We start from the raw sequence: 27,784 nt of genomic DNA, 5'->3' as shown, positions 1-27,784 counted from the left end.
GCAAGATCTCCATCTGAACGGTTTTGGGAAAAATGCTAATCACAGTGTGTTGCAATGCGAGTAGGGCCACTACATTTACATGTTTACATGTTTATGTCCTAGTGGGTGAACAGCAGTTTTAGTAGTGTGTACTTTTGCTGTAATTAGTGTTCAGATTTGCTGTTAGAGCTCTTAGAGCGGTTACCGAGCCTATTATTCTGTGGCGAGACTGATTTACTGTTGCTACTGCGTGACAGTTGCACAAAGATGCTTGTTATTTTGGTCGTTACTGTCACAGCCAAATTATTAGTTTCAACAGATACAGTAAACATCTCAGTGGTATACATTTAAATTGAATTTACTGTTTCTGTAGTGCAGTGGCATAGTGATAAGGAATGCTCAGAATCTGACACGTTGAGTTGTGGCGCTCATGCACAAAACAAGATCAATGTAACAGTAAGAAAAGAAAATTCCCTAAGGGTTCATATCAGCACCTTAGCGGTACATATGGGTACCAAAGAGTGCATATAAGTACCTCAAAATATACAGTTTACATATTGGAAACAAATGCATATTTGTACTTAATTGATACATATTTGGAGTTTTTAAACGGTACTGCCCCAAACCTGACAGCTTGAACATTTTCCCCATTTTTTTCTAATAGTATATTGATAGCCTTTGTCAACATTTACTCTCATTTTAAGGAGAAAGATACAATGAAAGTAAATGTTGACTGAGACTGTGACTATAGCTGGGTTTCCATCACCACGATTCTGTGTGCATTTTGAACAGTGGCGGCTCGTGACTCCTCATCCGAGGGGCGCCTATTCAAAATAAGTGTTCGGAGTCTTTGGGAGTCGGAGTGTGTGGTTCCCTTTTTCAAAATATGTGTCCTGCGTGTCAAGAGATCCTGTGTGCATAATTGCCTGCTGCACACGCGTCAAAACCGTTTATGATAAAAGAGACGCTCATGTAAAAAAAAAAACATGCAAGACACTCCCTTAACATTTATGCAAAAAAAAATTTATTGCGAATAATTGGAGATGGAAACCTATTTGCCGAATAAATTCTGACGTAGCGAACATTAAACCCACGGGATTGACCGTCTAGCTGTTCCCGCTGTTGTTATCTTTCCCAAATAAGGGGCTTGTTGTTGTCGCAATTCCCTTGCTGCTAGTGCCTGCCTGCTTTAAAAGTTCAGCATTTCTTCTTCTGTGCACAGCATTCAGTTTGGCAATTACAAGCTGCACTGCTAGTTAATTTATAAATTGCTCAATCATAACTAAATGCCATAGATATGTACACTAGATGTTACCTTGGGGTTCTAAGCATGCGTCAAAACCGCCGCCAACAGGGCGGAACAGGGCTCTTGTCATAGGAAGTAGCAAGGTAAAGGTGCTATCTCCGCCTCTACTTCGAATTCATGCTGCGTATGGATGTTAGGCCTACTAGCACTATGCATTATAGTTAGAAAAAGTAGATTTTCAGAATATCAAAACTTTATTTTTTTTCTGGACTCAATGCTAAATACATGTCTGACTGTTGAAACGAACCAAAAGAAAACCAATAAAATCGCATTCATGATGATTTATGGTGATTTTATTTTCGTTACACCATTGCCTACAATGACGCTGATGCGGGGCTCACCTGTTTCAAGATGGCGGCTCTAGTTGACGCATTCGTTCCAATGAACTGCCATAGCCAAGGCGACATCTAGTGTATATATCTATGACTAAATGCTAGCCTGTCTCCATTTTCTAAGCGAGCCTTGTTTTATTTACTTTTGGTTAATGGGGGACCAATACCACCGTCATTCTTTCAACAACTTGATGGAAATGCACCTAATTCGTTTTTTTTTTGTGCAAATTTTGAAAATATTCGCATCATGCTTTTACTGTAACAGTTTTTTTGTAAATTATTTCTTTAACTTGTATTTAACCCAGTGGCGGCCGGTGACTTTTGTTACGAGAGGCGCAAATTCAAAATATGTGTTCAGAGTGTCATGTGTGTTGCTCGTCATGTCAAAATATGTGTTCCTTGCGTCGTGTTAACCATGTGCATCATGCGTCATTTCAAAAAACGTGTCTGCTGCACACACGTCAAATAGGTTAATGAGTCGCTCACGTTCACAAAATACTCGCAATACACTGACTTAACACTAAACTCTGATTACACACAAGATTAAGCGAGTATCTGGCAAACGTGAGCAGCTCTTTTATCATAAACCCCTTTGAGGCGTCTGCATCAGGCATGTATTTTGAAAACAGATATTTTGAAATGATGAGCCACACACATGACGGGCTAAATAGATGTTGTGACGAACTTTCCATCGTGCGCCCTCAAAACTTTTTTAAAGGAAAACACCACCGTCTTTCAACATTCCACTATGTTCTTACCTCAACTTAGATTAAATAATACATCCCTGTCTTTTTTTCAATGGGTGCACTTTATTTTTGTACAGCGCGTCATGAATGTGTTAGCATTTAGTCTAGCCCCACTCATTCATTAGGATCCAAACAGGGATGAATTTAGTAGGCACCAAACACTTCCATGTTTTCCCTATTTAAATACTGTTACATGAGTTGTTACACGAGTAAGTATGGTGGCACAAAATTAAACGTGGCGATTTTTTAAGTGGATAAAAAATGAGAACTATATTGTATGGCGGAACTGTATAATTAAAAAATATACTTTCTTATATATTTGCTGTGTACTTTACACACTACACCACAAACAGAGATTCCAGCATGCAAATTAAAAGGACAAAAATGTCATCGATATGTGTACGCTTGAGTCTCAAACATTTTTGCTCTTGTTTTATTCTCACTTGGGACTCTCTTTGATGTCTACCGGATGTCTCTCTCTCTCCTCCCTTCTCCTATTCCCTGTTGTCTTGCTGTATGCATGTCCGCCAAACTTTTACTCTCTCTTCCTTTTCTCTTGTTTCACAAACTTTATATGTGAACAGCTGATCAGGAGTTGGGTGGGATACTTGTGTGTGTGTGTATGTGAGCGCTTCTGCATGCGTATGTGTGGGAAAACAAAGGGCGATATCGATGCCAAGACAGTACCACTTTAATGGCAGCTCAGTGGCCTGGGCAAAAAAAGCGGCCATGTTCTTAATGGCACGCTAACAGATGATGCCAACTGCATAGGAAGTGAGTTTCAGAGTATTTATAGCATCTTGTTTACATGCTTTCGATTTCAGGCGTCACATAAAAGCCGCCGTGGAAAGCAGCAGATGAAATATGAAAAGTATGCTTGGCAAGATGAAATATGTATAAGTAGACATCTGAACATTATGTGCTTATTAATGTGCCTTTTTCGCACTTTCAGTTTTTTATGTGGCACCTTCTCACAGTCGAATCACTGGTGTTCTGTTTAATTCAAATAGAAAAAATTCTGACGCTTTCTGATCTTTGTAAGCATCTTTTTCTTCACAATGTAAGCAGTCAAGTTATCAAGATGTCACACTTGAAGAGCTGGCAACTTTAGTCGGGTTTATGTTTCCTATTTCCTACAACCTAATACAAATAAAATACACAAAGACTAATTATTCTTTCTATGAGTCACTTCCTGTTGTTTGACTACCGACATCTCAATAAAAAAAGAACTGAGAAAGAAAGTCGAAATGAAATACTTATTTTACTTTTGCAATGTGACATTTCTGAGATATTTCTCAAGAAAACATTTATAAGGCACTACTGTTTTCTTTGTATTATAACATTATTCGTAATAAATATAATATTACCTTCATATCATATAATAAGAGCACAGCTCAGAGTTAGGCTTAGATGACTTCAGTGTTTATAGATAGAAATGTGAAGCAGGTCTTTTGGGCTGGCAGACAGTGACGCATGCTGTGTACTTCTAGAAGACCTTGGCCCTCTTTCTCTCAAAGTGATGCTCTGAGCGTGCGAACTCCAGCGGTACCACTTTTCTGTGCCTTTCTGTAATATAAAGTACATCAGATAGACACCAAACAATCCTTTTCAAAGCTTTGCATTTACTTTTTTGTCTATTTTCAGTTATGGTTGGCAAACTTTTGGGCCTGGACAGGCTTGCCGAACTAGACCTCTGTTTTATGGTAGAGACTAATGACTGTGCGTAACACCACGGATTCACTGCCAGATCCCGAATCTTAGCAAGGTGACTCTCTTGGCATAGTCAGACGAGGCACTGCTTGGAATGACATACCATGTCCAACATTCAGCTCGGGGCGGAGGAAAACACACAGGGCTTTGCCAGGCTGGCAGCTCCGTGTTTTGCGTTAAGGAGGGGTGAGAGCAAAGCCGAGAAAATTCAGGAGAAAATTGGGGGGCCGTACCAGATGGTGCACCGTGCTCCAGTCTGGCATCCCAACTGCTCTCTCACACCCACCTCATCCCCCCACTGCCCCTGTGCCACACGCCAACTATGCTTTGGCACATCATATGCTATAGCGTAGGTAGTATGCCAGCAATGCAGTCGCTTCATATTTTTACATGCAGAAAGTGAGTGAAATAAAGAAATGTAATGTTTAAATGACAGCGGATGCTGAGTCATTAAAGACTGGAGGAGTGATAAAAACGTGATTTTAGTTCAAAGCCAGACAATCATATTGATATCTTGATTATTACATACCACTCATGCTTACTGCATTTTACAATTTTTTCACAATAATTCCCATCCTACATAATTTCTTATCGATAGCAGAAAGCACATTGCTTCATTTTAAAATATAGGTGCATTTAGTATTTATTGTTTATGGTAGTTTTATATATATGGTATTTTTTTACACTTTCCGACATCATTAAAAACATTTTAGTAGCAGTGAGTCATAATTTACTTAATTAAAGTGTTCAGCTACCATATGGCTATTAAGATGAAGTGACTATCATGTTTTCTTACATAATATCACTTATTTCATGTTTTTTTAGAGCTAAATAGAAAAAAAAGACTAAAGTGTAACATTTAAATTACATGCATGTTCATCAACAGGAATCACTCTCCTTGTTTTGATCTTTCCCACTTGCAATTTAAGCAATCAATCACGTTCCATGTCATCTTCTCCACCTACAACAGGTGTTATTCGGCTTGCTCCCATCCCTCGAGCCTTTCAGATCTGGTGCTATTGTAACACTCAAGCCACTGCCACATGTTACAACACCTCAGCTCCTAAACACTTGATTCCTTGCAGTGAGAGTAATTACCAGAGTAAGAAGTGAAAGAATGAGCTTTAACTCGCTCTTCTTTTCTCACCTTCTGTTTTTCCTTACATAATGAGCCACAACCCTGTGTGGAGCCAAAGCTCTGGACAGACTGTTCAGAAATACTGGAACAGCATAGATGATTTCCCACGACTCCTGCCGATATTTATTAAACAAGACCTGGCCAACAAACTTTAAAAACAGCATTCAATTCTAACACCTCCTCTTTTTGTAGGCTATGTGTGTTTATAGAAGGGAATAAATAAATTCTAAAATAAATCCTGCAAGAAAATATGAGGGTGGAAAGGTGCAGGAAAGATTTTTTTGGAAAGTTGGGTGGCCATACACTCTAAAAATGATTGGGTTATTTCGTTCTCCGGAAGTCGCGTTGCTCGACCGCATACGTCATCGAGGTTCTCACATTTCAGTTAAAATACATTAGAAAGTTAAGATTTATTTCTTTTAAGACATACAATCATTGTAGTTTCATTCGTACCTTGAAATGTAGCGGTTGCTTTTCTGAAATTAAACCCGAAATATTAAACCTTGATGACGTATGCGGTCGACCAACGCGACTTCCGGAGAACGAACCCGAAAACATGTTCGGGACGTGTCCGGCGAAACTGGCACGAATGGCTACATTGATATGGATCGATACAGCGATTTTATTTCCAACGATATGATACATCGATGCCACACACACACACACAAAAAAACAAAACAATTTGAGGTACCTTTATTTTGACACTTTCCACGTCCTCATTAATTGAGTAACGCCCATCTACGCATTTCCGCCAAAGCGCGCATTTTTGTTTATTTCTACCTGCAAAAAAAGGTTATTTTTTATCTGCTAGCGTCAGCAAGTGAATGCGGTGCAGCAACAAAGCGGTTGCAGCAGTGAAAACACAGCGAAAGAGACAGAAGACGAGCGTGTGTTTAGCACTGCAGGTGATATTATTGTCCATGCAAAACGCAGTCTCCTGACGTGTTGATTTTTTAAAAGAAAAATCTCTCAAAAACTGCAGCACTTGTTTGACTGTTAGATCTAATGTTGTGTGACAGATCAAATGCTTAAGTTTAACAGCTTTATTTTTATATTAATTTATTTTACAATTTAATAAAAAAAATCCTAAAACTACCTCAGTGATTGTCACTATTGCAAATTTTGGCACAAAATACTGAAAGACTTTGACTGTTGAAGAAAGAGACGCGCACATCCAAACACTGGCAGGTGCCGGAATCCAGAAAATACAACTCAATAAGACAAAAATTGAAATCCGCACACTGAACTCACACAAAAATAGTGTGAAGAAGGGTGGTAGCCCGAAACGTCACTTCGATGTAATAAATTAATATTTTTGTGTGAGTTCAGTGTGCGGATTTCAATTTTTGTCTTATTGAGACTTTGACTGTTGCCATCAAAAGCTTGATTTTATGTGACATTTTGCCCATCATTATACATTTTTTTATTTTAAAAAAGTGTATTTTTATTAGTTTGTTGTTGTAAATGTTCCAATTGGGACAGAGATTGTGCCATTTTAAAAGAGTTTAATTAAATGTTTATGTTATATATTTTGGTTGCATTTGTAAGTAAAAATGTAGCTGCCTAACCAGGCATGTAATATAAAAATATCAATAAATTAATCGGTTCGAATCGTAATCGCATCCAAGTGTTTGATGTATCGGCAAAAATCACATCGCTTGCAGAGAAGATCTGTCCAATTGGGTTTTAATGCAGCACTATATTGAAGGAAATGCTATGTGAAAAATGTGCTAAATAATGTGATATACGATAATGCTTTACGTTGGTAAAATAAATAAGTCTTAAATAAAATATATTTGAAAACTGAAAATTATGTAACCAGCATACATCATTCTTGCATGTGTTTCTGATTGTGGATCATCTTCCAAACACCAAAGAACATGCATATATTATAAAGTCATGCACACACAGCCATTAAAGGGGACATATCATGAAAATCTGACTTTTTTCATGTTAAATGCTATAATTGGGTCTTAGAAAATGTGAAAAAGATCAACCCAATAACTCAGTTGTGGTAAACCATTCTTTGCAATCAAGTTTGAGTATATACTGTATAACTTTTGTGAAGTATTAAATTCATTCAATTATTGCAAACCATTGCAATATGCATATTACCGATTTGTATGCTTGCTGTATTTCACTCATTTTGATATATTGCGCGGCACTAATTGGCTTTGAGGTAATCTATAGACTCTAAAAAATTACAAAAGGGACGCCCCCAGCCCCTGTGGTTGTAATTTAACCTTTGCTGGGTAGTTTGACCCAAAATGCTGGGTTGGTTTAACCCATTGTTGGGTCAAATATAAAAAATTTTTAGGGGATAATTTAACCCAATGGCTGGGCTCATAAACTTTTAACCCAACGTTAGGTTGAAAATAACCCAGCATCTTTTAGACTGTTGAATGATTATTTACAGCATTTCGATGACTTATCTTTTTCACACGTATCCACATTTAAAAAATGTTCCTCCCCTATTTTCATCTGCCTCTAGAAATATCAACTACCAACCAAATCCTGGTTCTCATGGCTGTAAACCACGTTCTTTTATGATGCTTTGAAATAGCTAATGTGAAATGCATATTTAATTGAATTGCCTATTAGAACGTTCCAGTGTTAAATATGATCCTAACTGTGATGTTTTTTTTATTTCGAAGGCAATCATTTACGAAGGGCAAGACAAGAATCCTGAGATGTGCCGTGTACTCTTGACTCATGAAATCATGTGCAGGTAAGATTTGATTTTAGTTACACAACCACCCATCATAAAACATCCTGTTACTTTAACCTATCGTGCCTGGTTAGTAATCTGCTCTCTAGTGCTATTTTCTGTTTCGATTATAACTGCTCTCACGGGAATTTAGTTTAACACTAACAAACCAACATAAGAAATAAAATGCACACAGAACTCATTTCATACTGACACAATCCAGGTCAAACCCCTGGCGATCAACAGAAGGAAAAAACAGCAAGATGACTTTTTCTATTAAATGTTATGTATTTAATTAAAATCCAAAGATGGATTTGCTTTAAAGTAGGTTGTGATGATCGACTCGTGCCTATTTTTAGTGGTGTTTTAACTGTGCTGCACCCCCCCCTATGAATATCACCCTGATGTCTGGTTAATTAGGACAAGCAGAAACTCATTACTCAATCTGAAATTTCAGTCTGCTCCGCTAACAAATGTGCTCTGCTACGAGTGTTGCCTATGAAATATAAGCTATAGGTTTCACCGGCATCGTAAAGGAGATCTTTACGCACTTCCACAATAAAACACTCAACAACGATCGACAGTCAATATATGCTTAAGTTACGGTACCCACCCCCCACCAGCTAAATCCACATCGATATGCATTTGCGTGTGATAGGCTGTATGTGTACCTTCAAACGCTACGGCAATTATAAGCAGAAAATTAGGCTGTTCACCATTAATCAGCTGCACTAATTGCCACGCACCACCATTAGCCATATGGTGCCAATGCCAGCTTGCAAGTGTGGGACAAAAGTGCTTATTCGTCTCATTTTTACAAACTGAAGGGGGGGGGGGGGATTCTGGAAATGTGCTTCAGGATGTCATTTATCGTAAAACAACAAAATCGTTCTTTTTAAGATAAGATTTGTCATTACACAAATCTGATATCATGAATTAAACAGAAAGGAAACATGTGACCCTGTCTGTCAAGCTAAAGTCTCATAATCTAAGATAAGTTTGTTTTCATTTATTGATTTCACATCGAATGACGTGACCTTATTTAGTCAATCTTAAAGATATCAGGTTTATATTTTTACAAAACGTTGTTTAAATTACAATTTTATGTAGAAAACAATAAATCTAAAAAAAAAGTTTTCACAGACTGGGTCACATTTATTTATTGCAAACTGTCACCGACGCCTGCATCCTGCCAATTACATGAGCCGATTTGGACTTTCTTCCTTTAAAAGCCACACCAGGAGGGAAGCGTTGAGATCTAAGCTGCGATTTCCTCGGCTGTCCTATGGGAGGAACTTATCAAGAAAAGGATAATAACATTCCCCACCTCCCAAATAAGCTGATATAAGCAGGATCTGATATATATTGTAATTAGTGGTTGTTGCTAAGACGGCTTATTGCATTTAAGGAGGAAGTCAAGCTGTACCATGTGTTGCAGTTGCATTGTGTTAGTAGTGCAAAAAATCATGGATTCGAACCCAGGGAACACATGCACTGATAAATACGCATAACATTTCATGCACAGTACGTCTTCCAAATCCATAAATGTAAATATCAAGGCATCAGGATGTCTTAAAGACTAAGTAACCACATAGCATAAAAAGCATTTAATGCCCTGGCACGCATAACACTCGCATAAGTTTCTTGGTGCGAGTTTTTCACAAGCGGCTCAAAATTTTCCTTCACATCATTTCTCCATGGTAGTTTATTTAGCTGTGTGTGTCTGTGCACAAGGTTCCTTGTATTAGGGTTCTCCCATGGGTTCTGTCAGATCTAATCGTTAGACTTCTACAAATCTTATTCCTGAACTGTATAAATACACACACACATAGAGAGACACACATACACACAGCAGAGGCACTGCAATCCCTTCTTTCGGTCGGTCCTTTGGGAGGACACTGACCTAGTTGTGGAAACCTTGCAGTAGGAGAGGCGAGAGATAGAGATGTAGATAGAGATTTTAGCCCGCTATTCATGATTGTTTCTAAAGAAAGTCATTCATCGTGCATACCGGAAGAATATGCGATGGATTATTTAAAATAAAACGCACGGGGTTTCTGGTGAATACATCTCAAGATACAATCTCCAAAACACTTGCGGTCCATGAATGAACGATACATCTATTGATATGTCTGAAACTGTGTCATGGGAGAATATAGGGGGCTGGGAATGGGGTAATAAGAGACACGTTGAGGCGGGAGGGTGGAAAAAGAGCGAGTTGTAAGAGGAAGAGAAGCTAAAGAGGGAAGGACAATGGTAAGAGTTTCATGTGACGGTTTTGTCCCCAGCCCTTATTCAGTGTCCTGCTGCCATCTGTGCGGTGGAAATGTGATGCCGGTGGTCTCTTCAAACCATTACGGAAGCCCCTCACGCACCTTATATTCTGTCATTGTCAATCTCTAGACCTTCATCACCTGATCTCCACGGCTAGAAACATATTATATGCAAACATATACAACAATGTTTGGCCAAATCAAATGTGTTATTGTCAAGGTAGCTAATTAAATATAGGATCATTATTGACAATATAACTGTAAATGCAGGTATCTGACCTGAAAGATAAAACTAGACCTAGTGTTCGCTAAGGTTATGTTAAGCATGGTATAGTGCCCCTTCTGGCCATGCAGAAAATGCAAGTCATATGTGCAATACATTTCGGAGGATGTTCTGACCAATTTCGTATGCATCAGGTAAATTGGAGCATTTGTGTTCTTGCACAGAGTATGTTTCACCATGAATAAAACCACACATTTATTGGGGGACATCATATGTAATTGTTTGAAAATCAACCAAATACACACATCGGTGGGAATGTGGAGCTCTTAATATGTCTATGGTGCTTACAGCCCTGTTTCTGGAGCCTAAAGTTTTTTTTGAAAGTGTAACTACTATTTTATAAAAGGCTTGTAGACATGCGGCCTCATGTAGATTTCATCCTTAAAAGCGTCAATAAGTGTCCATAGGGTGTACAGATATTTACTTTAATTTATTTCGTTAATTTTTATAATATATTAATAGTATATCAATGTGCAATATATGTGAAAAATTGTGTAAAATGGGCATCCTAATATTACATATACAAACATTTGACCTATTAAAGTGAAAACTTGGATCAACTTAAAAATTGGTAACCTAAAAAATTTTATATTTAAAAAAATAAAAAAATATTTAATTAAAATATAAATAATAACATATTATTCAAATAATAATAATAAAATATTTTAATATTTTAATTAAGTAAAAAAATATTTTGTAAGTGTTACCAATTGAAGTATTTTTTATTTGATCCAACTTTTTACTTTTTACAGTGTAGTATCAATTGTTAAAAAAACGAAACAATTGAAAGGCATGACATTTGTCTTTACGTGTCTACTCCTCACAACATATGCCATCTAACTGACTAAAATGAAATAATCCATTAATACAAAAATGTAGAAAATTTCTATTCAAAATTAACTTTAAAATGTTTTTTTCTTTTCTTGGCTTGCCATCGCATATCAGTCGTTGCTGTGACAAAAAGAGTTGTGGGAACCGTAACGAGACGCCCTCTGATCCCGTAATCATCGACAGGTAGGAAATCGCCCCTTTATGAATACATGTGCGAGTATGTTTTTGCATCTGTGTTTTTTCCTAAGTGTGTCTGATACTCTTTTGCATTGATGTTGTTATATTGTTTGAGAATGTGCTTTGATGATGCTAGAAAAGGGCTGTGAAACTTTCCTCCATGAGGTCCTCCATTTCTTCAGAGTTGAGTTTTAGGTCATTTTTTAATATGCGTTCTTGTGGACTTGTGAAACTTCATTGTTCGTGGCCCAAGTACTGTTCCAATTCCAAGTTCACATCAAGCCGAATTTACAAAAAACACCCGTTTTTGCTCTGTCCCTTTTATCAATGAGGCATTGGGAGGTGACTTGTGTTGACAGCAAGTTTCCCAGAATGCATTTTACATAAATTCACTGTCAAAACACCTAGTCGTGTCTGATGGCCAAACATTAGTTTTATTTAATTTTGGGTCTAATGAGCAATCTTTGGTCTCATAAATCTATTATTTGTGTTTATTATTCACATTCATTAAAGTCTGTTATTTGTTATTATCATTTTAGCTGAGGTAAGAGGTTCATAACTTAGTGAGAAGGCTGGCAAAAGTAAACACTTGCTTGTTAACATTTTAATAACAAAATAAACACACTGAAATACGTGCATTGCTGAAATTTACATTTGTTTAATTGGCAAAGCACAAATAATCTTAAAGAAACATTTCACAAGACTTTTTTAAGATGCCAAATAAATCGTTGGTGTCCCCAGAGTACATATGTGAAGTTTTAGCTCAAAATACCATATAGATAAAAATTGTCACTTTGTAGGTGTGTGCAAAAATGTGCTGTTTTTGGGTGTGTCCTTTAAAATGCAAATGAGCTGATCTCTGCACTAAATGGCAGTGGCGTGGTTAGATTTGTGCAGATTAAGGGGCGATATTATCCCCTTCTGACATCACCAGCACATCATAGCACATCTCAATTCTCGAAAACGCAGTCCGTTCTTTGCGTTCTTGGATTTGAGAACGGCATCAGTCTTGCTCCAACACACCTGCCTGAAATTTTTAAGTAATTCTGAAGATCTCGTTCAGATGGTAGTTAGGTTTGATTATAGCTGAACTTTCCAAAAATGTTCCCTCCTGGTGCAGGATTTGACACCCTTGCTTTCCAAGTTAAGCGGTGATGTGTATGTTGAGTCGCATGTTAAATGCTCTGTCATGCTATTTTCCATCATCCCTTTGAAAATAGCATTGCAGTTGTTTTGTGCCATGTCCTTTCTTGTGGGATCAGGATTTTCTGTGCCCGAACAGTTGATATTAATGTGTTATTTATCGTTGTCTCCGCTTGAATAAATTACAGGCCTAAAATCTGGTTGAAGGCTTTGTCTTTGTGCGAAAAGTATTTAGTGAGTAATTGCTCTTGAGAAGAGGTTTGACAGTAAACATGTAAGCAATTTAGATAATATCTACATGGTATGTACTTGAAATTGGTAACTAGACAGCCTCTGGATTGATTCCTCTCCTTAGATGTTAGAGAAGACAGTATTCCTGGTCTCTCTTTAGCTTTGTCTTAATCAAACCCACATGCTGTGAAACAATAGATGCGTAAGACCCCCGGCCCCCTCTGTCCTCACTACCCTGCTTTTTTATTTGATCCCTCTGGGCATCTATTTTACCTAATATTTAAATCCAAAAATGAAATCCCTGCGTCCTTTCTGAATGATGCAATTGTGCATCTAATAATTTTTGCATTAATAGCAACAGTATTTTTATCACATTCATTCAAGTAATATTTTCATTGCTGTTACTGTTGAGCTTATTAGCTTCAGACTGGCTGAAGAGGGTTATTTGTTGTAAAGAGACATTTTCGTAACATGGAAGCTATTAGCTGACGTCTTAGGGCATTTATTTTGACAGGTCACAATGTTTTTTCATTGTTCCACCAAATTATAAACACCACAAGCATTCCTTTGAGATGCTACATGTGGCTTATGAGGTGAAAGTATCAAGAGTTGCTTAGTTGTTGTTTTGAAGAAAATCAGCACGGAATGATGTTTGATTTGGTCAGTTTGTATACTGGAATATTTGCAGCTTCCCAACTTCCCAGGGCCTCTTTTTCCACAATCTGCCCGTGACACTGGAAAAGGCCACAAATCAGGAGTATATCTCAGTGAGGATCTGTTGCCGAAGGGGAAAAATGACTTGATTTACACCACATGGAATAGTGCGTAAGAGTTATTGTGCGCAGATGACCGGACCGGACTGATTTGCAGCATTTGTCAAAAGTCCGTTCAGGCTCATTTGCGAAAATTAAACCCCGATGAGGAAAAGAAAGAAGGGTTTCCCACTTTCTCATCTTTTTTTTTGCTCTGCTTCGGTTGTTTACTTGAACTTTAGAGTTGGACGGCTGCAGTTGTTCAGTTACAGTCGCTGACCCGTTCCCGCAGAATGGACTCAGGTGTGTGACCAAAGCTGTTCATTCGACCGCAGTCTGACACAACAGATCCGCAGCCCCCCTTCATACCTGGCTCACGTGTTCGTTCGTGGGCAGCCGACACAGTTTATGCTTCAGTTGACCGGATCGGGCCAGAACTCCAGCTGAGGCCTCCACATACACATCTTTAAACTTCAATGAGCAAACAGACTCGATATAAACTCATGGAGAACTCACATGCATTTTTACTATTGAATAGCATAGGTTAGGTAATTATTTCTATAATCTATTCTGGCAGATTTTGCATTATATTAAAAGTATATAAAAATAAATACAATTTCTGTGTTCCTGTATTATAGCTCAGTGCATTGCATTAGCCGTGCTTAAGGTCATGTGTTTGAACCCACAAACATGTATACCTTGTTATGCACAGTAAGTCGCTTTGGATAAAGCATTTGACAAATGCGTATATGTAAAATTCCAAATATCCCTTTCTGATTTTGCATGAACTCAATCATTTAAAAAAATATCTGTGCATAAGTCTCCCTTACGTTTTTAATTTGCACCACCGTTTAATAATCCTCTCACGTATTTCTTTGCATATGAATCATTTCTGTACAGCATCAAGTGTTTGTCATAAAGGTAAAAGTGTTTAGATGTTGGGATCTGATCTGATTGTGTCACTCCTCGACTCGCGACGCATGTTTCCGCAGCCCAGAGAAATGGGTCATGCAGGGAAGAACAAAAAAATAAAGAGGTGACAAAAAGGAAAAAATAACCTAATTTTGGTAACCTAATTCTTGGCAGCTAAACATTTTCTCACAAGCTCAATGACATCGTCTCGATCATGACTTCTTATTTCTGCAAAACACGTAACCTAAAGAAAAAGAAAAAGCTAAAGTTCTGCCTCTTTCATCTGAGTTATTTAGCTTGGTTAATAAGGGCTCATTAGTGTGCACTTCTTTCGACGAGTCGATTTGATTTCACACCAGTAATTAGTCTGGCTATGGCTAATTCTGCTGGTTTTGCATTGAGAGTGATGCTCTAATTAGATACACAAAGAACTCGGCTAATTCAAATCTGTATTAAAACACTAATGAACCCTTATTATGCTGTTAAAACAACTAATTTTGTATTTACCCAGATTTATATTGTCAACAACATTTGTAAACAAACAATATCTACCCTTGCTGCTTTTCGAAGGCTATCTTTGACTTAATCCGGGTTGACTAACTACAAACATTTGTTTCGGTTTATTCACTTGTGCAATGGAAATCCAACAAATAAAACGGTGAACACAGAATCGATGAGGGAAAGTTTTGATTTTTTATCCATATGCAAACCAGTTTTTACATACATATTGAAAAAAAATGATTCATTCAATTTACTCATTTTTTTAAGGTAAGTGGTTGCAATCAATTTATTTAAGCTACATTTAAACAAAAAAAGATTAGTAAAATAAAATAAAATAAAAACTTTTTTTTAAATGTAGCTTAAATAAATTGATTGCAACCACTTACCTTAAAAAAAATGAGTAAATTGAATGAATCATTTTTTTCAGTGCAGGACTGTGCAAAGTCTTTCCTGTTTCAGCAAAGTTTTAATATCTATATTTGTTTCCCACTCTCTTTATTAAGAAGAAAAAAAACGAAAAAATTATTAAGAAGAAAAAAAAACTTTTGACTGAAGTCCTGATGCCATTTGATTATAATAAGAAATTAGGATTTAGTTGAAATTTAAGAGATCCTGCAGGTTCCTGCTATTGATGAAGTATAAGGGGGGTTCACACTAAGGCTATGTCCACACGAAGCCGGTGCATTCCCTATCCGATCATTTTTTTTCCTTGCTCTAAAAAAATAATCCGTAAACACAAAACCACTGAAACTGACTGAAAGCGGTGTAGTATATATGCCGGACCAGTATGGGGCGCTGTAATTCTGCCACAGATATACACTATACACGGAGAAGAAGACTTTGAGCATGCGCATAACCAACGTATGGTGTTGTCCATTATCGCTTGTTGCTCACCACAATTGCATAGAAGCAATAGATTTTGCTGTAATAAAGCTAGTAGGCTTTAGTAGCTTCTGTAGCACGAACACAACCACGTAGTCTGCCGTTATTGTTGTTGCTGTTACGTGTGACGCTTCCGACACGTTATGTGATGACGTTTTCGCTTCACAAAATATACGGATTGGCTGTACAGACGAAACCGCAAGGGTTTCAAAAAACCTGGTTTCAAAAAATAGCGGATTCAGTCTCCCAAAACGCCGGATCCGTGTGGATGAAACGCCAATACGATAACAAATTTATACGTATGCAGTGATACGCGTCTCCGTGTGGACAGCCCCTAAATACAGTACTTGACACTTTAGCTTATAATTTTATCCTGTTTTTTAATACTGCATACAAATGTATCATATACCAGTCATAAGTCACATGGGTGTATTTGCCAACAATGAATTGTATGGGTCAAAATTATCGATTTTTTATTCCCATAAATCATTATGATATTAAGTAAAGATTTTTGTAAATTTCCTATTGTAAATATATCAACAATTTATTTATCATTAGTAATGTGTGGCTAAAGACTTCATTTGGACAACTTTAAAGGGGACATATAATGAAAATCTGACTTTTTTCATGTTTAAGTGCTATGATTGGGTCCCCATTGCTTCTATCAACCTAGAAAATGTGAAAAAGATCAACCAAGTAACTTAGTTTTGGTAAACCATGTAAAAAATAGGTCATTGAAATTGGGCTCCCCTTATGATGTCAGAAGGGGATAATACGGCCCCTTAATTTGCACTTTCCAGCCACAGCACTGCCAATTAGTGCAGAGATCAACTTATTTGCATTTCAAAGGACACACCCAAAAACGGCACATTTTTGCTCACACCTACAAAGTGGCAATTTTTAACATGCTATAATAAATTAACTATATGGTATTTTGAGCTAAAACTTCACATACACACTCTGGAGACACAACAATTTATCTACATCTTAAAAAAGTATTGTTAAATGTCCCCTTTAAAGGCGATTTTCTCAATATTTTGACTCTAGATTTTCAAATAGTTGTATCTCAAACAAAACCATACATCAATGGAAATCTTATTTATTCAGAATTTAGATTATTGTATTAATCTTAATTTTAAAAATTGACCCCTATGGCTGGTTTTGTGGTCCAGGGTCACGTATTTGGTCACTATACCATTGCAAAAACAACAAATCTATATGATGGCATAGTGGCGTAAGACATTGCACAGTACTGTATGTATCTGGATCTCTTGAATTGCTTTATTTGAATTTATGTTACTTGCTATCGACTCTTTCTGTGCGTATGTGTAAGCGTCTCTTACCCGCTGTATAACTCTTCAGTCAGGCCATATGTTCCCCTTTCCCTCTCCAAGGCTGACCTTTCATCGGCTCTGTAAGATTATTTTCAATACTTTAATTCCCTCTCATTGACATGGACACAAAGGCACACTGACATCTAATAGACGCCTCCTCACTTTCTCCTTTCTTTCTCTCGGTTTAATCACTTTCAGTTCAGGGCCTCCACCCCCACCTTCCTCTACCCCGCAACCCCTGCAGCCCTGGACGTCTATTGTTCACCTCTCATTTGGTCCCCGGCCCTCCCTTCTGACTTCTGTTTATGTTTACGGTGCCATAAAAGCCTCAGATAAGTAAGTTAGGTTTAGGAGAAACAGTTTTCATTATTCGCAGGGTGCTGTGTATTTGTTTTATATGGAGTGATAGGTGACATGAGTTCTTTTCCTGTCGGCTCGTCTCAAACGGCTCCGCTTACAAGCCGGCTATTATATTTGCCATGTTGGATCCTCTGGCGCAGGAGGGGTTCGTGAACGGGTGCTGGTATGGGAGCATCTTGTACTTGTGAGAATCTCTTTAGACCTTGTAATAAAGTAGATTTTCCGAAACACGCCACAGTAATTGACTTTAATACAATGCCAGAAGACATTATCAGGTGATGTCTACTGTTTGGATTGCACGCTGAGCTGTGGTTTATGTCACAATAAACAAATGCAGCGAATCTCATCTTCCGGTTTTGGAGTTTTTTTTGTCCTCTCTGGGATCGCAAGGGCTCTCGCCGTGATGCGGTGAGCCCACGCTGGGAGATGTCAAAATCTGTCAGAGGGGCCGGCAAAGAGTGGAATGTGAGAGTTCCCGTGGATACCGTGGGACTTCCTGTACCCCCAAGATTCGGTTCTCAGCCTCTTTTGGCAGGCCTGACTCACACTGCTCAGAGCTCAACATCTGGATCTCTGTTCTCTAACCAAAACAACATTCACAGAGCTGATGGAGGGAAATGGGTCACCATGCCCTTGAATTTTGCATTTAATGGCCTGCTGAAAAGTGCAGCTCTAAGCTAAAAGTTCACGGCATGCTAACAAAGTTTCGCTTTAAGAAAAGCAGCATGTGCAGTCGCTGGATGATCGATTATGAAAAGAAATGTGATCACGTATATTTTTTGGTTGTATCTTTTGCGGTTTAAGGTGATGTTTAATTTTTGACATTTGATAATTTTTTTAACTTTAAAATGACAGAAAGCAAATGCAGTAGCTCCAAAATGTATTTTAAAGGGGACATGTCACAATATTTTTTTAAGATGTCAAATAAATCATTGGTGTCCCCAGAGCACACATGCGAAGTTTTAGCTTAAAATACCATATAGATAATTTATTATAACATGTTAAAGTTTACACTTTGTAGGTGTGAGCAAAAATGTGCCGTTTTGGGTCCTTTAAAATGCAAATGAGCTGATGAAATTTAAACACTGATCGCAATGATGGTGGTTTGTTGCAATTAAAACTCAATTGTGCCGTGAATGATTTTTTCTCTCTCTCTTTCTCTCTGTACTTAAAGGAATAGTCTACTCATTTTCAATATTAAAATATGTTATTACCTTAACTAAGAATTGTTGATGCATCCCTCTGTCATCTGTGTGCGTGCGCGTGGGCGCTGGGGCGCGCTGCGACGCTTCGATGGCGTTTAGCTTGGCCCCATTCATTCAATGGTGCCATTTGGAGATAAAGTTAGAAGTGACCAAACACATCAACGTTTTTCCTATTTAAGACGAGTAGTTATACGAGCAAGTTTGGTGGTACAAAATAAAACGTAGCGCTTTTCTAAACAGATTTAAAAGAGTAACTATATTTTATGGCGTGGTAGCACTTTTGGGAGTGCTTCGACTCGGCGCAGTAACACCCTCCCTCTCCCATTATGAGAGTGAGAAGGGGAGCGGACTTTTCAGGCGAGTCAAAGTACTCCCAAAAGTGCTATTACGCCATAAAATATAGTTCCTCTTTAAAATCCGCTTAGAAAAGCGCTACGTTTTGTTTTGTGCCACCAAACTTGCTTGTATAACTACTCGTCTTAAATAGGAAAAACGTTGATGTGTTTGGTCACTTCTAACTTTATCTCTAAATGGTACCATTGAATGAATGGGGCTTAGCTAAATGCTATCGAAGCGTCGCAGCGTGCTCCAGCGCTTACGTGCACGCACACAGATGATAGAGGGATGTATCAACAATTCTTAGTTAAGGTGGTAACATATTTTAATATTGAAAATGAGTAGACTATTCCTTTAATGGCTGTGCCGTGGTTGGATAGTGCAGATAAAGGGGTGGTATTATTATAATAAGATCTCCTTATGACATCATAAGGAGAGACAAATCAGAACGACGGAGAATGGTTTACCAAAACTAAGTTACTGGGTTGATCTTTTTCACATTTTCTAGGTTAATAGAAGCACTGAGAACCCAATTATAGCACTTAAACATGGAAAAAGTCAGATTTTCATGCATTGGCCCCTTTTAAATATATGAATGCATTATTAATGAAAAGAATCTTATAATCTTTGAACTAATTGTTCTAGAAATGTTTCAGAACTAACATGATTTTAGTTCCATCACATTAATTTTAATGTCCCACTACAAATAAAATACTAAATGTCTTAGCTTTAAACAGTATACTTGTTCATATACATTTTAACACAAATACAAATACTTATTTTTGTGAAATGTTTTGCTTTCGCTTCCCCTGAGCTCAATATGGGCCACACCGATGGGCCAATACGTTGACAATAATAGTTTAATTAGCTGTATCCATTGCCTAACACACAATTGTCTCAAATTAGACTAAGGGGGCCATTGTTGCATTAATCCTGTCCAGACTGGCCTATTGAAGAATAAAGATATACATAAAAGCTCTTAGGGGCCGGTGTAAAAAAGCAGACAGAGAAGAGTGAATGACAGCAGTGTGTGTGTGAGAGAGAGAGAGAGAGAGAGAAAGAGAGAGAGAGAATAAATCTGTGTGGTTTGTTTGTATGTGCTCAGTTGTTGGTGTAACGCCGTGAGGTTTCTTCTGCTTTCTCAGCAGCAGCTCTTTGTGACAGGCTGCGTGTGGCCCACTTAATCCCAGCCAGAAGAGCTGATAATAGCACCGTCGCCCTCTACCTCTCTAACTTAATATACGCTTAACCACTTGTAGTTCACTGCTGACAATCCTATCACACGCCTGGTTGACCCCAAAAAGGGTGTACACATTTGTTTTTTTCTCTCTCTCTCTTTCTGTCAGGTCTTTTTCCAAAGAAACATCTTTTCAGCGTTTATCCATCAACGTCTGTCTCTCAGTTCAGTTTCCTCTTTTTTGTTCACGTCTTAAAATGAATCAGTTTAGTCTCTCATGAGATATCTGTTTCTACATGCCACACCATGTCAGTGAGAGGGAACTTTTGCCACACTTGCATTGGGGAATAAATGCCGATCATTTATTTTGAATCATTTGTTAAAGAAATCCAAGTTTTTGGGGTTATTTAGATGTTTTTGTCTTGTATGTGAGTGAAAAATGGCACAGGATATTCTCAGGTACATTTCCAGTGACTAAAATGTGAACATGACACTTGTGTTGAATGTTTTTCTGTGTGAATTGTTTTTTTGTGTTGAGCTATGCAGAAAAGGATAAAATCACTCTCGATGTGACGATAGACGATGACCTTTTATGAGGTAAACTGAGGTTCACTGAGGTTTTTTTAGTAAACAGTTTCTATAGAAATGTTTCCATCCTTCTGCTTTGCAACTAGACATGGACCGGTATAAGATTCTGGCGGTATGATAACCTTAAGCAAAAATACCACGGTGTTGCGGTATTGCCATTCCAACCTAAAATGTTTTATTTTTTAAATGCCAGGTAAAAACAATCAAACCTTTAAAATTATGCTTTCAAAAAAATTAATATTTTTGTATTGTATATTAAATGTAAACATCAAATGAATTACATCAGTGGTTCTCAAATTTTTTCAGGTGTATGGTGCATCCCTTTGCGGCCCCCCCAAATAAAATTTATGACAATTTTGTTCTGAAACGTAACATTTTAATTAGACAAAACATATTAAAGTATACAAAGTAGTGCTGTTGGTTAGTACCCTTTTTTTTTTTAGGTTTAATTACACATAATTCATGATAAATTAATGTATTTTATAAAATGTCATAAAACTGGGGCCCCCCTGGCACCAACTCGCGGCCCCCATTTGAGAACGACTGAATTACATGACTTAATGATTTAATACATTTTGTATAAACCCAGATCATACCTTGGAAATGATATCACAGAACATTTTAGTGGTTTTAAAACTTGACTGTTTTAAATCCTCTGTATACCTTAAAACCAGTAAAACCAGCCCATGCCTATTTGCAGCATCAAAACTCTACAACATCGGTACATGGGCGAGAAACGGCAGCTGTCCCGAAACGGTTTTAATACGAAATGCACAGGATTTTGTTTCACAGACCTATCATTACGACTCTGCCTTCTGTCATTAACAGGTTCAGGTTATTGCCTTGTTTTATTTACTGTTTGTTACTAGGTTATAATACCACCATCATCTGCTTGAGAATTGGATGTAAATGCACCAATTGTTTCGCTTCACGTTAAGATGAAAACCCAGCCAATGTCTGTTTTGAATCACTCGCATCAGTAAAGGTCAGACTATTGTTTTTACAACAAACCATGTAATGCATGTTGCAGTTTAAAATAAAGTTTCTGCTGAACTAGGCAGTAAATCTTCTTTATCTATACTCACCAATGCCAATTTGTCTCGCATTTCTTTCTTTGCGACTCTGTATATCTGTACCATTAAGTGTCAAGAACAAGTGTATGTGAAAGAGAGAGAGAAAGAGAGATCAGAATTGTCCGTGTGTGTTCTGTTAAAGGCGGGGTGCATGATTTTTGAAAGACACTTTGGAAAAGGGCAAAGTACCAAAACACACTTGTAGCCAATCAGCAGTAAGAGGCGTGTCTATTAACCGACAACGTTGCCTGGGTTGTGTATGTGTGGGGCGGGTCTATCAAAAGAACATCCAGATTCTATTCGGGTAGGGGCGTGTATGTTTAGGTGATTTCAAATATCAACACTGGCTTTCAGATATCATGCACCCTGCCTTTAAATTGTGGCTATGCTTTTAAAAAGACCTGAAGTGATCTGATTTATTCTGATCTATTGATATGTGGATGAAACAGGTATATCATACAGATGATGGGGTGGGCTCAGTGTGGAACCACCAAGAACACCCTTGCAACCACATAGCAATGCAGCCAACTACTATTAAATGTAGTTTAACAGTTGTTGTATCTGTTTATGGCATCGGATCTTTAAAGTTATTTGGATAAAAAGTTACAAAGAAGTTATGTAAGGATTGTAACCAATGCAGATGTTTTTATATTTTATATAAAAATAGAGTTTAGGGATTTAAACCCATGTTGGCAATGTTTTATGTGTGCGCGTGCACATGTTTAGTGTCATATGAAGCTGCGGTTCATCTTATTGGGAAATCAGCAACAGATAACAAAACCCAGCTTTCCCATGAGAGACAGATGTGTGAAATTCATTTCCAATGATGAACTTTATTACAGAATATTTTGTGCTATGGATTCGTGCGTGTGTTAATCTGGAAATCATTATGTGTGTGAATTACTTTGTTAAGGTGTTCTCTGTGTGTTTATGTGTGAGTTGATGATCTCTTCTTCCTGCTCAATGAGAGCTCAGTATGGCAGACAGGATGAACCACTCCTAGGGCATTGATGTCACTTCCTTCTTTATGTTAGTGTTGTGCAGGTGCAAAAGAAAGAGAGTGAGAAACATGTTTAAAAGTTATAATTATTTATTAAATTATACTTGTCTTTGACAATTATTATTTGTTAATTAATAGAAAAATTAACACAATCAAATGGCAATTGGTAACTATTTTACGAGGTGGCTAATTCAGTATGAATTAAGTTTTTAGTGCTGCCTTGCCCCAGTTATGTTGAGGTTAAAGGATTAGTCAATTTTCTTAAAAAAATAAAAAAAATCCAGATAATTTACTCACCACCATTGTCATCCAAAATGTTGATGTCTTTCTTTGTTCAGTCAAGAAGAAATTTACTTTAATGGACTTTAATGGACCCCAACACTAAACAGTTTTAATGCAGTTTAAAATTGCAGTTTCAAAGGACTCTAAACAATCCCAAACGAGGCATAAGGGTCTTATGTAGCGAAACGATTGTAGAAAAATAAAAAATATGCACTTTTAAACCACAACTTCTCGTCTATCTCCGGTCATGTGACGCGCCAGCGTGACCTCACGTAATACGTCATCACATCAAGAAGTCATGGATGATGTATGTGAAACTACACCCCAGTGTTTACAAGTGTGGAGAAAGAGGACCGTTCCGACGTTGTTGTATGTGGAATGATACTAATTAATGTCCTTGTGTCAGTTTATTGTTTAAAATGGTCCGCAAATGTGCGTTTCATATATGTAACACGTGACCTTTCCACAGCATTACGTAATTATGTGAGGTCGCGCTGAGATAGACGAGAAGTTGTGGTTTAAAAGTGCATATTTTGTATTTTTCTTGTCAAAACTGACAATCATTTGGCTAGATAAGACCCTTAAGCCTCGTTTGGGATAATTTAGAGTCTGTTGAAACTGCAATTTTAAACTGCATTAAAATTGTTACATGTTGGGGTCCATTAAAGTCCATTAAAATGTGAAAAATCCTGGAATGTTTTCCTCAAAAAACATAATTTCTTCTCGACTGAACAAAGAAAGACATCAACATTTTGGATGACATGATGGTGGTGAGTAAATTATCTGGATTTTTTTTAAGAAAATGGACTAATCTTTTAATGGTGGGGTTTCATTCATGCTTTTTTAAATAATCATATTGTTTTGTATGTAACACATAGTACAAATATATATGAATTCACCACCATGTAAATTAGGTAATTTGTTTCCTGTGATATCAACTTAGAAATGTGCACACATTATGCAAATCTTTAAACAATTGTATATTATAGTGTTCTTTACTACATTGCATATTTATTTCAACAAGTTATTTTTATAATAACTGGACAAATAAATAAATAAAAAAATAAATATATGTTTTCATTTAATTGTGTTGCTCTTGGCTGTGATAAATAAAGAGTCAAGAATGTTTACATATGTAAGAAAATTATAATTCATATCACTCTGAAGGTCAAGGCAAGCGCATAGTGCACTCTGTTTTATACTTTTGGCAAACATAGTAGAAACTGCATAGTGCATGAATACGTCATGTGCATATTTGTGAACACAAAAAGATAATTAATTCACTTTTAATATACATTCATTGATTATTTATATGATTTGTTTTCATATAAAGCATAGAAGTTGTAAAATATAAATGCACAAACAATCCCATAGTAGGGCTAGACACATGTTTTGTTTCACATTGCAGAGCTACATTAAGTAAACTGTTTACTTATTACTGTAATGTTCTGTACAGGCAAGAAACACTTTCCCATGATTCAGTGCAGTAATTTAAAGCCCTCTATAGTTTGATGTTGAAGCTGATCTGAGTCTTTCTGTTGGTCTTCCCCTTCCAGCATGTGGGTGGCTGTATTTATTCAATGTGAATTTTAGGGATTGAATAATTTAAGAATGTATAATGTATGTGATCCCCGAGCTTTCTGTATCCCTGCTGTGTTTTGAGTGTCCCCTTAGCCGGGATCCCCCTGTGCTCGGGCCCATTGTTGTGTTTCGATTCCACTTCCTGTGGGGAAAGGTCACCCGTGGCTCAGCGAGAGAGACAGAGAGAAAGAGAGAGCGGTGAATTATTCATGCCATTGACTTTGTGTCGAAGAGAAAGAGAGAAAAAAACTGAGAAGAGAACTGAGGATGTTTTATTCATTTATCCTATTTTGAATCTCTTTTTTGCACCTTCCATCATTAGGAAGCTCAACATTTACATTCAATGCTAATTCAGAATAGACCCCCAGTTTCCACCCGAGCATAGTTTGCCAACAATAGAAGTATTCCAAATCTTTATCTTAAAACTCGCAATGTCACCAAGTTTACTGGAATCGAAAATTACTAAATCATCACAATCAAACAGCCTGGGTGGCTTGTTCATGTATTCGCTTCTCTTGGACACAACCTCAACCCACTACCTTAACATTGCACCCAGAGTTGCTCTGCGGGGGGCCTAGCCAAATGCCCTCGGGTGATGTTTAAAGAGGTGGCAGGCACACACACTGTTTCTGAACCATACCTCTTGGAGCTTAAAGGACTGGAATTGAAGTAGCGTTAGGCAACAATGGCCTTGCCCCAGGATACATTACACACAGATGTGGCCCTGCATTACCAGACCCCCACAATCATCACACTAAAATAAAGAGCATGGAAAGGGTCATATGTAGGCTATGTTTACGAAAAGACACGTTTAGGTTTTACGCAAGTAGCCTATATAAATGTTCTGTTCTTTGTCATTAAATTTGTTTTAACATTTGTTGGGGAACTTTTGATTTTTGTTAAATAAGTTGACAATGTAAATACCTTCAATTGGATTCTTTCATAGAGTAAAAGTAGTAAATGGTTCAGGTAAAACCAAATGATGCTTACTTTTACTGTCTATGTATACGGTCACATTCTGACTTCTAATAGGTAAACTATTCGAACATGTTTCCTTTGTTTTTATAATAGTGTTGGGTTGGATTAACCCATGATTGGATAAAATACAGACAAACCCAACTGTTGTGTTAAGTGAACACAGAAAATGTCAATTTGTTACCCAACCATGGTTTGAACCAACCCAACAGCTTATTTTAAACCCAATGGTTGAGTTTATTTATATTTTACCCAAACGTTGGGTTAAAACCCTTTTAAGTAAGCAGTAAAACTAAGCATTGTAGGCTGAAACTACCCAGTACAGGTTTATTCAAACCCAGCGGTTGAGTTTGTCTATATTTTACCCAACCATGGTTTAAACCAACCCAGCATTTTGGATTGAACCAATCCAGCACAGATTAATTTAAACCCTATGGTTGGGTTTGTCCATAATTTACCCAACCATGGAACCAACCCAACATTTTCAGGAGTGTAGCAGTGTTTTGACAGTTAATACCATGCCGTGTTTATATAAACAAGAAATTTCTCTTACATCAAGTACTTTAGCTTTATCATAATACCACAGTACTTTTTAGTAAGGGAGGCAAAGGCCAGGTATTTCATCTACTGGCTGATGGAACGGTGGTTTGGTTTGGATGCCAATGCAAAGAGCTACTCTCACTTAACAGTCATTAATATCTCACTGCCAGAACAACGCTCCCTTTACCTGACCTCAGAGTCTGTGTATCTATGAATGGAACGCTGTGTGCCCCCCCCACAGCTCCAAAATCACCACCATGCACCCACCCAGCGCCTGACCCGGTGCGTCTGCATTAGCAATGCCATTAAAATGAAATGGACGCTGTTGGGCCAGGAAACCCAACCACCCTCTTGCTCAATAGACAGATTCAGTCACGTCCCTCGCCCCTCCCAATGTAATGGACGTGTATAATTTCCCATTGCGAAGCTGCATGTGTGTGAGCCTGTGCACATGTAATTTCATTAGGGCTGGTAAGTGGTAAACATTCCTGGCCGTGTTTTTTGTTTCAACATAATTTAGTAGAACTCTGTGTACATATTTCTGCCGTATTTTGCAGCCACGAGGAGAGCTGTTTTGAAATCGTGCCTTTTAGGTGTCGCTCAGAGAGTTCTGAGAGCCAATCCGTGCTGTCAGGACTTTAAACGGATTCTATAAAGTCTCCTCAGACGGCTCTCCATCAACGCGATATTAATTTCCATACTGTCCGCCTTTCCATCACTTTAGAGGGAAGTTAGAGGAGGAGGGGTGACACTTGCGATGTTAACTTTGCCAGCTTGATGGAAGGCTCCAAAGGGGTATGATCCACTTGCTTGCTTCGGTAGTCTCGGGGTCTACGACCAGCCTTTTGGGCATTGGCCTGGTCTCGCAATGACAGCCGGGGTCTAGGGACAGCTGGACCTTGGGGAATTGATGGACTGTCACAATCCAGGCAGGGTATGATGGAGGATGCTCTGGAAGCTGTCAATCTCCGTTTTTCCTTTAGCACTAAAAAATGTGAAAATAGCACTCTCTTTTCTGCAGAGAGATGATAAAGTCATGAAAGACTAGATACACTTTAGAAGCTTTCTTTTCTTTTTCTAAAAAAACTGCATATTCACACAGTGTCATCTCAACTATTCGGTAGCCCTTCCCTGTGCATTTTGCAGTTAGGTTTAGAGGACTGTACTGAGGAAGGTGACATGGAGGTGCCCTTATTATTCTCCACCCTGGAGGTTTCTGTGAATGTGTATTTTTGTAAGAAGCTTCAGTGCCAGTGCCTGAAGCTAGTAGCTCCGATATAGCCCCAAAATTCTTTATACTCGCCTTCTTTCTCCATTTAGCTTTTTTGAAGGAAGTGAGGGTCGCTGCAGAGGAAAACCCTCTGGGGATGGTTGGAAACGATGATTGACAGGCCTTACACTTGGCTGTTTGCAGATTTGTCAGTTGCAGA

The 27,784-nt window shown here is 37.8% G+C and overlaps 1 protein-coding gene across 2 annotated transcripts in view; it reads left to right on the top strand.

Moving 5' to 3' along the window:
* Nucleotides 1-27,784, top strand: part of ebf1b (EBF transcription factor 1b) — a 139,509-nt gene that overhangs the window by 4,844 nt on the left and 106,881 nt on the right. For both annotated transcript variants that reach the window (XM_073871167.1, XM_073871166.1), the window contains exons 5-6: nucleotides 7,866-7,939; nucleotides 11,420-11,488. In XM_073871167.1, coding sequence (XP_073727268.1) covers nucleotides 7,866-7,939; nucleotides 11,420-11,488 — 143 coding nt within the window. The remainder of the gene's footprint in view (nucleotides 1-7,865; nucleotides 7,940-11,419; nucleotides 11,489-27,784) is intronic.

The sequence above is a fragment of the Misgurnus anguillicaudatus genome, chromosome 9 (assembly GCF_027580225.2).
Source record: "Misgurnus anguillicaudatus chromosome 9, ASM2758022v2, whole genome shotgun sequence".
Taxonomy (NCBI): Eukaryota; Metazoa; Chordata; class Actinopteri; order Cypriniformes; family Cobitidae; genus Misgurnus; species Misgurnus anguillicaudatus.
Note: the sequence above shows the minus strand (reverse complement) of the source record. Positions and strands in the feature narration are given on the sequence as shown.